The sequence below is a fragment of the Solea senegalensis genome, linkage group LG4 (assembly GCF_019176455.1).
Source record: "Solea senegalensis isolate Sse05_10M linkage group LG4, IFAPA_SoseM_1, whole genome shotgun sequence".
Taxonomy (NCBI): Eukaryota; Metazoa; Chordata; class Actinopteri; order Pleuronectiformes; family Soleidae; genus Solea; species Solea senegalensis.
Window position 1 is genome coordinate 21,171,386 of NC_058024.1, and position 12,032 is coordinate 21,183,417.

At 39.2% G+C, this 12,032-nt stretch overlaps 1 protein-coding gene across 8 annotated transcripts; it reads left to right on the forward strand.

Moving 5' to 3' along the window:
- Positions 1 to 666: 666 nt before the first annotated feature.
- Positions 667 to 10,928, forward strand: LOC122767611 (poly(rC)-binding protein 2). Of its 8 annotated transcripts, none has more exons than XM_044022988.1 (14): positions 667 to 835; positions 2,220 to 2,348; positions 3,032 to 3,055; positions 3,155 to 3,187; positions 3,329 to 3,445; positions 3,524 to 3,655; positions 3,819 to 3,947; positions 4,416 to 4,490; positions 5,211 to 5,252; positions 6,042 to 6,098; positions 6,332 to 6,431; positions 6,962 to 7,014; positions 7,258 to 7,427; positions 9,725 to 10,928. In XM_044022988.1, exons 2-14 carry the CDS (start codon positions 2,280 to 2,282, stop codon positions 9,759 to 9,761), a joined length of 1,038 nt encoding a protein of 345 aa, XP_043878923.1. In that variant the 5' UTR covers positions 667 to 835; positions 2,220 to 2,279; the 3' UTR covers positions 9,762 to 10,928. The 8 variants fall into 8 exon arrangements, with proteins under 8 accessions (XP_043878923.1, XP_043878925.1, XP_043878929.1 ...); XM_044022990.1 differs by having other exon boundaries at positions 6,359 to 6,431; XM_044022989.1 differs by lacking the exon at positions 667 to 835 and adding an exon at positions 987 to 1,103.
- Positions 10,929 to 12,032: the final 1,104 nt, after the last annotated feature.

Here is a 12,032-nt window from a genome sequence, read left to right on the forward strand (position 1 = left end):
CTAGTTCTTCAGTTTTCTTGATTTCTCATGTATCCAATCAGTGTTGTATCACCAGCTTATGTGTTGTGGGAAGTAGTGTACACTGTTCCATAGACTGGGACCTGTTTTTAAGTTAAGAACAAAATCAATAATGACTGTACTTGGAACATACATTTTTAAGAGCTAGTTAATCATGATGTTGTGAGGTGGAATCATACTGAATACATTATAGTATGATGCGCTAACAGAACCAAAACTAGATTTTGTAGTTAAAATAAATAAATCCAGTTTAAAATGTCCTCAGGATTGTCACAGTTGCAGTGCATTTTACGCCCACTAGGGGCATTAAAATAAGTACCATAATATAGTAATGGTTGTCTTATAGTAAATAATTTACCTGCAATAGTGAGTACCTGATAATCCATGTTTGTATACATGTAAAACCAGTATACCACTATCGATTTCCGACAGCACGTCTTTGCAGTTTTAAACTAGTGCAATTGTTTCTATATTGTTAGCAATAACTCTTGATTTTTAATGAACATACTTCCATTTAAATCTTATTATACACAATGTCCCACAAAACATGCGGGTTCCAGTTTATATCAACAAGGACGTGGTTTTGGGACGTCCTCGGGTCGGCTTAGGATGGGGGTGAGGTGAAAGGGGAAAGTTCAAAGGTGACGATTTTGTTGTCTTTGTGTAACGAGTGGAGCTCGATCTCACATCACTCTTCCCTCTTCCCCGAGTCCTCTCTAAACTCTCCCCCGGGTTTCTACCCTCCCGAACCTCTCCCCTTCTACCCTTACAACCCCAACCCTCCCCCCGGTCACACACACACCAGCACAGGAGGCAGGTGAGTTCATTTTTATGTTTATTGACTTTGTTTTTGCGTTTGTTGTTATGACCAGAAGTAGCGGAAATAAATCGCGCCCAGCTTCCAGCGGTGGCTCGTTCAGGATGCTAATGCTACCAGGCCGCACGGCGATGAGCACGCAGTCTTAGCGAGGGAAAGTTGAATTTTTAGTGTCGCATTTGAAAACTGCTGCCGGTTGTTAAGCATTTGTTCTAAATCTACACAAGACACAACTAATGTGCCTTAAACGACCCCGGTATTTGACCAGGTAGGGCTAACGCGGAGTAATTAACCGAAGTAGCTAGCTTTGCTATGTAGCGCACACATGCCCCATTCATTTTCCAGCACGGTGAGCGACCACAGTGTTAAACGGCTAACGGATTTGCAAAGGGGGTTAAATAGTTAAATGGACTCACTTTAAACTGCTGAACACAGGGGTAGTCTGCGATTAGCTTGTTTCTTAGTCGTAGCGAACTTTCTTTACAGTGTATTTAATTTAAATAGGACTGCAACCGGTAATTATGGAGTGATTCTGCGCATGTTTGTTGGTAAACTTGATTTATAGCTTAATCGAAGAAGGCTACGTGCTACGTTAGCACACGAGCCATACGTTTTTCAGTTAGCAATAATGGGGTTTCAGTGCTTTTCCATTGGTGTGGATTCGCATAACTTGGTCGGAGCAGAATGCGGGTGTTTGGAAATAACAGGCATTAATCCAGCAGCAAGTTCGTCAAGCACCAAGCTATTTTATTCAGTTTCATTCAAGTACGCACCAGTTTTCGTAAGCATTCACGTTAGCACAGGCTGCCTGTAACGCGCACTTATTCGTGTACTATTTCGTTAGGTTCTTAGATTTGTGTCGTAGAAAACCTACAGCTTCGTCATATATTTTGAAAATTTACCGTCCGACTTTGTACATTTCGGCCAATAGATGTGAAATTGTCTTATGTGTCTGGACATGGTGTTTTACGTCTGTTATTTAAGTAGTTAGACAAGAGCTTTCATTCATTTTTTAAATGATATTTATACCTGTGGTCAGTAAATAATCTGTTTTGTTTTTCACAAACGCAGAAAAAACCTGATAGGTTTGAAAATCGGGCATGCATCAATTCCCATCCTTGCCAATGTGAGGATGTGCTATGAGACCTCCCGTGGTTGTTGCAAATGTTGCTGTAACTGAACGCCACAGAGACTGACTTTTAGTGCTAACTACTATCATGTGCAAGTCTGTGGTAATGGATTACTCTCTTACATAGAATAGAGGCAACTCACTCGTCTTATATTACCCCCAATCTGCATTGTTATGTTTTTTCTGTACTTTGCGTGATCATCTTTGGCATATAATATTATTTGCTGTGTGTGTGTGTATTTTTTGTCTCTTCAGATCCATCTCAGTGACCAACGACTCTAGTTCTATACAGACGGACAGATTTCAGTTGCAGTTATGGACTCCGGTGTGATTGAAGGAGGCCTTAATGTCACCCTTACCATTAGGCTGCTCATGCATGGCAAGGTGAGGACTTGTTTTAGCTGCTCCTGTCTGTAGTCTTTTATCTTAGGGTAGTATATGGAAATTAAATAATTTGTTGATGTGAAAGGGACTTAATGTGATGAGTTAGGGTATTGTAATGGTATTCTGTATCTCAGAGCAAAGCAAAATGGTGTTTCGGCTCAGTATACAAAGCTGAAACTCTGATTCACTCAAACCAAATGACCTAAACGTTCTACTAGCTTATAGCATCTTTAACAAGTCCCAGCTCTTGTCAGTACATTGGCAACCTATAGGTGCTGACTCTTTACTCTTGATTGCATCCTGACTGTCAGTGTGGGGCTAGTCAAACTTAAACTGTGATGGAGATACTGGGAACCTGTGATGAATCAGTGTCTTGGAGCATTTCCTTCTTTATAAAAGGCTACCAACTGGACAGACTATCAATGCTGTCCTGATCTGATCATCCAGCGGAATGATCAGATCGTTATTCTCTCATTAAGGAGAGAATACCGAGTACTCACACTCATGACTTTCTAATGGAGGAGCACATACTGATTGATACCTTGGGGAAACTATATAGTTTTATTAATTGAAAGGTTTTTTTTCCATTGCCAGATAATCTGGGCCACTCTTAACTAGAGAGCTTAAATGTGGGTTACAGTGGATTCATCAACCTAATAAAACTCTATCATTTTCTGTTTTAGGAAGTTGGAAGTATTATTGGAAAGGTAAGCTATGGTGGATATAGTGTAATTGTTTTTATCAAATGTAAATATTTGTGCATATTAAGTGAGAATGAATCTGACTTTGTGATCCTCTGCTAATAGAAAGGTGAATCTGTGAAGAAGATGAGAGAAGAGGTGAGGTATTTTCGTCCATGTTTGTAGTTGTGGTACAGTGCAATTGGCTGTAATCCTGTAATTGGCATGAATCCAAAATTGAAAGATATATATACAATTTCAATTGCTTCTTTAATTTCTTTCTTCTCTTTTTGTGTGTAGAGTGGGGCTCGCATCAACATCTCTGAGGGAAATTGTCCTGAGAGGATCATTACATTGGCAGGTCCAACCACGGCCATCTTTAAAGCATTCTCCATGATTATTGAAAAGCTGGAAGAGGTAGGTACCAGCTTAAATTAGTTCACAGGTCAACAGTAATACAAACCTGACTAATTCGCATGTTCACATTTTTGTCAGGATATAAGCAGTTCAATGACAAACAGCACAGCTACCAGCAAGCCCCCAGTGACTCTTCGCATTGTGGTGCCTGCTAGCCAGTGTGGGTCCCTCATTGGGAAAGGTGGCTGCAAAATCAAGGAAATTCGTGAGGTATGCGGAAAGAAGAGCATGTTGTACAAAACCTTTAACATGCACACTCCAATCTCCTCAGTATTTGCTGACTGTGAACATTCTACCTGTATAATTTAGCACAGCTTACTTTGATCACATCTTTTAAATTCTTACTTGATTTCCCTTTATTTGCATACATCAGTCAACTGGTGCTCAGGTACAAGTGGCAGGAGACATGCTTCCCAACTCAACGGAGCGTGCCATCACAATTGCCGGCACTCCCCAGTCCATAATTGAGTGTGTGAAGCAGATCTGTGTGGTCATGCTTGAGGTAAGTGAAAGTGGTGAAGCAAATTTCATGGCAGCTGTTGATCTGTAAAGTGTTAATGTGAAATACTGAGGTCTCTGGAATTTTCGCTCTTAAGTGTTTGCTTTGTATTAGGGATAACTTCAGATGCTCTACTTCTGATGCTGTAACTTGTCATAAAAAATACACCATAGTGCACAATTTACAATATTATGTGATGCATTACAAAACAAAACAGGCCACTGTTGAGGGTACATATTTAACTGAGGTAAAACTTACTCAAGAGATATCCCCATAATGGGCTTGATGATAATTTTAAAACTGTCGCTATGGTTTTACTGTAATTGTAATTTTACTGTTACAACTATAAATGCTCAGTTTTTGCAATATGGAAACATGATGCATGTGTTGCACAACCAACATCCATTTTTTCCAGCTACACTTTTGATGTCATTGGTGGTCATTTAATGACACACTTTTTCTCTTGTACAGTCTCCTCCAAAGGGGGTCACTATCCCATATCGACCCAAGCCTTCAGGATCTCCTGTCATCTTTGCAGGTGGACAGGTACATACAAGACTTCAGAGGGACACAGCGATCTAACCTGTGTATTCATGATGCTCTTTTTTTGTTGCCATTGTCTGTCAGTTTGTTTTTTTCGCCTGTAGAACATGTATAAAGGTGCAGAACGTTCACCTTGATAAGAGATTAAGTGATGTGAATTCACTCACAGATAAAAGTCTCAAATGAATAATAGGTTCCTAATAGGCATTTTTAAAATAGTAGCTGTTGGAGGTATTTAATTTTAGAGAACAGACAGATGTGCTACTTGTTCATGAATTTCAGTCACAAAACATTCACCTGAGATAGCTACAGGGCCTTCTGTTTGTTTTATTCTCCAGAGTTGTATTAGTTGGTTTGAACACCATTTCAAAAGTGAGGGAGCCCTTTTCCTGCTTTTGTTTGTCTCAAACAATGCACTTTCTTGTCCTTTTTGGCGTAACATTACAAGGTCTTTTATGTCACTGAATACCCTTTTATTCCTTGGAACAAAAATCTCCGCCTCTTGTTTTCCTGAATTCTACTGCAGTGTTTCTAAAAATCCCTATTTTCCCAGAAATGTGGAGATTTTGGACAAGTTCTTTTTTCTCTTTTTTTTATTTTGACCAGCTTTGGAGAGCCTGAGTCTGAAAAATTATCTTTATCTACTAGGATATAGCTGGAGCAGTAAACATTGCAAAAACTCAGCTGTGGGGCATATGATAGCTTTGTTTTCATTTGTTTCAGGCATATGCCGTACAAGGACAGCACGCGATTCCACAACCAGATGTAAGTGCAGGAAACATTTTACATGACCCCCCCTCCCATCATCATTCCCATCCATAATTATAACTGTCCTCTTCAGAAAAGTACAACCACCCCCTCCTCATTTTACAGCGTGTTATTGTAGATGCACTTGCCCCCATTTTTGTGTAAAGTGGCACGGGTAGAACTTGATGTTTGTGTAGTTCTCAGTTGACTGGCTGTCAGTTGTAAATTAAACTGACATTTGTTTTTTGTCCAAATTCTCCACTGTTCCATGGATAACAATTTGTTCCTGCTGCTCGTTCTGGTCTGCTTTTCTTGTTTGTCCTGTCTTGTTATTTTACCATAAGCCCCACATTAACATGCTGCCCCCCCCTCTTTTTTCACTTCATCATTAAACTGTGCTCTTTCTGCTCTTTCTGTTATCCTTCTCATTTTATAAATGAGCTCTAGGTGCCTCTTCGGATATTGGTTATATATTATTAATTTTACCTACACTATACTGTGTATTGGCAACAGAGTAAATGGCCAGTGAGTTTATAAAGTTTATAAAAAAAAAATTGTGATTTATTAATGTAATTTGCTAGCCATCACTTAGTGCAGTTTTATGTAATGAAACATGACCGTTTCTTAATTAGACCTAGCCTGCGTCTTTGACCTAGATTTCCCCCTACAGCTAAAATGGTGTCGACTGGTACAATGTGAAGCTAGTTTCAGTTCATGTTTGCATCTTTTATTGGTGTTGGTTAGGGAACCTGCTGCATATTAAGAGTTCCCTTTCTTGTGTATTGTGACTTTCCCCTGACATTGAAGACGGCAGGAGAACATTATCAAGAGATGCAGTCTGCACTTTGGAGGAATACCTATGGGGTACCCCACATAGACAACTCATATACACCATTGATTTGATATAGAACTTTTTTCATCATCTTTCTCCACCCTACTAAATGAACTGATGTATGTGAAATATTGTTTTTTCTTTTGAGGTCCGTTGTGTAGCCGTTTGTACTGACTGTCATTTTTGTTTTTTGTTCTGTTTTTCCCTCTTCCTGTGTTTTCCGTTTTCTCCATTTCTCTCCCTGCCTCCTCTTTTGCTCTCACAGTCTTCCTCTGCTGCTATCTCTCCACAGCTCACAAAGCTTCACCAGCTGGCCATGCAGCAGAGCCCCTTCCCCATCGCACCAAGTAACCAGGGATTCACTGGTATGCAGCATGAGTGACATGTCTTGACAGACACTAAAAGCAAAATGTGAAAATCATAGGCTTGATTCCTTATTAAGCTATCATGCATCCTTTTTAAAAGTCCACTGAATAAGCAGAAACCATATTTCTGGTTATTGCAGTTATTTTGACAACATTTTAGGAATATGGTTGTCTGTTTTTGAGACTGTACTTAAAGTGTATGTAATTGCAATATTTTTAAAAGATATTCCAATAATTTGTCAATTTATTTGACATTCACTACAGATAACCCAATGAGAAAACAAACAGCACATTGTCTGTGAGGAAAGAAGGGGATCTTAAACTCGGAGAATCTCTCAAATCTCTGAATTCACAATCAAACTTTTAGATTTCACATGCCTGGATGGAATTTGGGGCTCCTTTATAACATGTTAATTTAAATACCTTCTAAATGTGTTTCTCATAACACAATTTGATGTTGTCATCATGAAAGTGCTATACATATAATATCACAAGTAGATTGAAAGTTGTATGTTTTTTTTTTTCAATAGGGATAGATGCTTCTGCTCAACCCAGTTCCCATGAGATGACCATTCCAAATGATGTAAGTGCAGAAATGTTTTTTTCTTTATCATCATTATAGTTAAATGGAGAAACTCATAAAAAAATTTCTTTACAAAAAATGACCATGTTTACCATGTGGTGGGACTGGGAACAAAAAAAGAATACAGCCTGCTATTGTGTTAATTGCAAATTGCTACCTTTAGTTGGGGTATCTGTTAATTATGTTGTCCGCGGTCTTTCAATCTTTCCTGTTCCACAATGGTCTTGCCCTTCTCTACTGAAGCTTATTGGGTGCATCATCGGCCGCCAGGGAGCCAAGATCAATGAGATCAGGCAAATGTCAGGCGCTCAGATCAAGATTGCAAATCCAGTGGATGGATCGACTGACCGACAGGTTACCATCACAGGGTCACCTGCCAGCATCAGTCTGGCGGAGTACCTCATCAACGCAAGGTGAGATATGCAGTTATAAAACATGTCAGCTCCTGGTAGGCGATGCACTCATTGGCTGCAATAAATTAAAATGTTTCACATAGCTCAATAATGACAATAATACATTTAAATTCAAGTTTCTGTCTCCCTGACCCCCCCCCCCTCAAGTTGGTTCTGCTCTTCAGTTCCTCCCTGCTGTACTGGACTGTTACATTGAGTTTCTCCCACCGCCTCAATACTACAGGGTTTCATTTAACACTGAATGTGACTAATATGTGCTAAGAAATAACTGGCTTACCTGCTTATTTGTGCAATGCATGACCTTCTCTAGTTTGGATATTTGTTCAAATTTTCTCAGTTTACAGTTATTTCACTTTTCTACGTTTTACTTAACATGTCTTTTAGAGATGAGATTTTGCTCATAACTGACACCTTATTTCCAACTAAGCTTTTTATCCTACGTTTTGGTCTCATCGCTGAGTGATCCACGCACACCCCACCAGTCCTCCTACATGTAACTTCCCTCTACCCATTGCTCTCTAGCCTGCCCTGTGACCCATCCCGACTGTGTTGTCCCTCTCTCCTTGTCTCTCTTTCTACAGTGTAGAGTCCTCTAAACCTCCTCCCTCCTCTTCCTCCTTGAACCCTGAACAGACCAGCCTGTGCCCTCCCTCCACCTCCACTACTACTACTACCAATACTACTACTACTACCACCACCACCTCCTCTGCTGCTACCTCCTCCTTCTCTTCCTCCTCCTCCTCTTCCTCCTGTGTGGTGCCCCCCTCAGCCTCCATCCCACTGTCCTTGTTGGCTCCAGGGCCGCCTCCTCCCTCCTCTTCCTCCTCCTCCTCCTCCTCCACTGATTCCCTGCTCCCCAGCTCTCCTGCCTGTGTGTCGAGTCTTCTCAGTCTCAAGCCCCTTCCTCTACTGGCCCTCCATGTTGTCAGCGGGTCCAGTAACGCCGCACACCCAATCCCCACTGAGCCAAAAATTGCCCCAGAGCTTGGCTCCAAGTCTAAAAGGCGAAGGCTGTCCCCTTACTAATGAAGGAAACATAAGTCATCTTCTATTAAGTACTGACAATGCTCTATGTTGTCTGTATCTGCACTTGCTTTTGTACCTGGCTGTGCCATGCCACGCTTAAACACAAAACAAATGCACACAAACGAGTGACACAGCCAGAGAGATGGTTGCTGCCATATTTATACAAAAGGATCAATCTGTAGCTTGATTTGGCCTGTTCTTAAAATAAATGACTTGTGTGGATTATATTTTTAAATGACTTTAAACTTACTTAGCATGGACAGTGAGTTATTACTGAAGCTTTTCTCTCTTTGTGTAAGCTCTGCTCAGGTAGCGGCTCTCTTTAAGATGTCAAGTTGTATTAATGAGTATACTTTATCTTCTAGTGAATTTTAAGTGACTAATGTTAGCTGTCATAATCGAACAAATACATAATATGTGTCACTTTTTCTGCATTATGTAAGAAGCTGTTGTAGTTTCAGTTCCAACTAAATATGCCCTCAGGTATCAAAGGTACCATATCATCCTTGTAGATACTGTTACACCAGTTTAGTGTAATTTTAAAGGTATAGTAACCCTTTCTTGAAATAAATTGTTCTTCAAATTTAAAGAAAATCAGCGTAATCTCTTATACAGTAAATTTGTAGCTGGAAGTTGGTTGACTTAATTTAGCATAAAGGAATGGGAGGTGACTACGTATTGTATACAATCTGGCACCTATAAATCGGTGTGGTACAATGCAAGTTTAACCAGTGTGAAGGTGTGACATGCTGTTTATCAGGCTATTTTGTGGTACAGTCGCTTCCTGTAGTGACCTCTCAAACATGAGGAAAAAGTTAGAAACTTAGTTGTTTTTACATTTGTAGATTAAAAACAAACATTTAAAAGAGTGAGCATCAAAAAACCCATTAGATTTAGTCCCAGAGCTCGCCGTTTACCTCGTCGTTTCCAGTTTTTTATGTTTCATTTCACAATCCTACACTCGAGAAACTAAACGGGTGCATATTCCAAATTGCTGAGTTCATCTCAAATCCTTGCGTATCAGTTTTGACGTCTGGTCAATCAGCTGTTACCACTGATGATATAAGCAGCCAAACATGGAACCTTCTTTTTTCTGTGTCAACAAAAATGTCCCACTCAGAAAACCCTGCTATAAGACTTTATTATTATAATATTAATGTTATGTATTATTATCATGGTTGACATATATCATGTCTGTCTGATTGCATGCCTTACTCTCTCTCTCTCCCTCCCTGGTCTCCGGGTGTCTGTCTGTCTGTCTTTTTCTCCAGGCTTTCCTCTGAGGCCACAGGACTGGCAGCCAACTGATAAGGCACTGCATCTGCACTAAATCTCACTTTTATATCATCAGCTACCATTTTAAGCAGTCAATGCAACTACCCACCATAAGAGTTTATATTATACTGCCTCTTCCTCATTTGAAATCATGTCAACTGCAGCTGATTTGATCCATTGAGTTCATTATTTATTTTGTTTTGGTTTTAGTCAAAAGAAGCAAATAATTAGGTTTTAAATTCCCCTTTTTTGAGTGGAGTTGGAGGTTTTAGTGATATGTTATTAGACTTTTTTCTTCTTCTTTTTGATGGACCCCTCTTCCTTTGTTTATTTGCCGAAAACTCTGATGAGGCATTTACATTTAATTTTGTACAGTCAGTTTTTTTTTCTTTAAAAAGGAAAAAAATAAACAAAATATAAATAGAGTGACTTATTCTATTTACATAGAGCCCCCTTTTTCTCACCCACTCCACAAGTCAGACTGTCATTTTCACGACGACTCACTTGCTTTAAATATACACTTCATTATCCCCCCTTTGTCACCTTTTCAATTGAAGTGCGTGTAACATGGATTCTGCTCGTGTCACCGAGAATACGTAGCCGTACGTGCACTGTCACTGATTATATTTGGTTATGAAGACAAATGTTCTAACACTTACAGCTGAATTTATCCAGATAATATAAGACTTATTTTATTCCGCATGTCAATTTTACCCCCCTATACATGTCATTCCTGCCTCCCCCCACTCCTGTTCCTGAGATCATGTGTGGATATTTGTTGGGATGGGAGGTTTTTGGGGTTTGGGCTAGGCTCAAGGGATCGGAAGCAGAGGGTTCTCCTCGCTTTTTTTGTAAAGACTGATATATACTGAAAAAAAATGTTGGAATATTTGTTTTAAATGGAGAAAATATTTTTTTTTAACTACCAAAGGGGTTAACTCTTGGACACTGACTGACCTGTCTGTTAAATGTGACGAGGCGTAGAAATGAAATCATGGATGCTCTGGAACTAGACAAAGAAAGGGTTGTGAGTTAACACTAGTTTCCTGCTCTTTGCTTTGCTCAAGTCAGGATTTATTTTATTTTTTATTTGCAGGAAAGAAAACTTTTGTGCACGTTTTTGAGACTGTAGATCTGGGTGCCACAACATTGTTTAAAAAAAAATAGAGAAATAAAGATGTGAAATGCTCAAACCACAAAGTCTCTCCAGTATTCTGTCAATGTTTCAAGTATTCTGAGCACACAAGTTGAAATTTCACGAGCATGATTTTTTATTTTAAATTGTTAAATATCTTTATTGTACAGTTACACTTATGCAGTATAAAAGGCAAACATTGCATGTCATACTGGGTTGTATTGATCAGCATCAAAGGGAACGAGTACCTCTACGTTCGAGACACTAGAGGGCAGTAGTTTTGCTTTTGGCAACATTTCTTCTCCTGCATGAGGATTTTCAGCTTTAAATCTTGGGGCTCAATCAGTTTAAAAACATAAATAAAAAAGCTGCCATTTTTAGCTTATTGGTTTTGACCTGATCAGTTATAAGTTGAAGATCTTGTGCCACTATACAGTCAGATTAAACCAAATGCATCACAGTCTTTAACGTCATACCAAATATAGAGGAGGCCTCAAACCTATGTAACTAAATGGCCTGTATTTTTCAGCTTATTAGGACTAGCATCTAATTTTTATTATATTTAATATTTATTTATATTTAACTGATGAACCACACTGGACTTGGAAATCTTCAGCTTCTATGTTAAAGCAGGGGAAATTGTCATATCACAGACCTGATATTGGGGGTGCACTGATGATGACTGATTTTAGGTGGGTAGAAAAGCTGGCTTTTAAAATCTTGGGTATTTTTACCCACTGATGTTTAGGAAGCCACATTTACATACTAAATATAACAATACTAAAATCATCAGCATAGAACAAATGGGTTACTTGCTTGTAACTCTCCCTTAAAGAATAATTTCCTCTTCTGTATTAGCACACGTTGTGCCAACTTGCATGGTTGAATAATGGCAGAAAACCAGAAACGAAGGCATAATTTTTCACATGTTTTGAGATTTGTATTAACGGGCCAAATGCTTTCCATGTTAAGTAGTACTTCGAGTGCATTTTTCATTTATGCACGTTTGTCATTTTCATACTGTGCAGTTTTTGATGATATATACACACCTTGATGCTCAGAAAATGATTTCAGAACCGGTATTGTGTTTTAATACAATAAACACTGCAATACTAATTTTTCAGAATTGAAAGGACCCAGATGTGGTTCCCCTTGACCTGTGATATGAC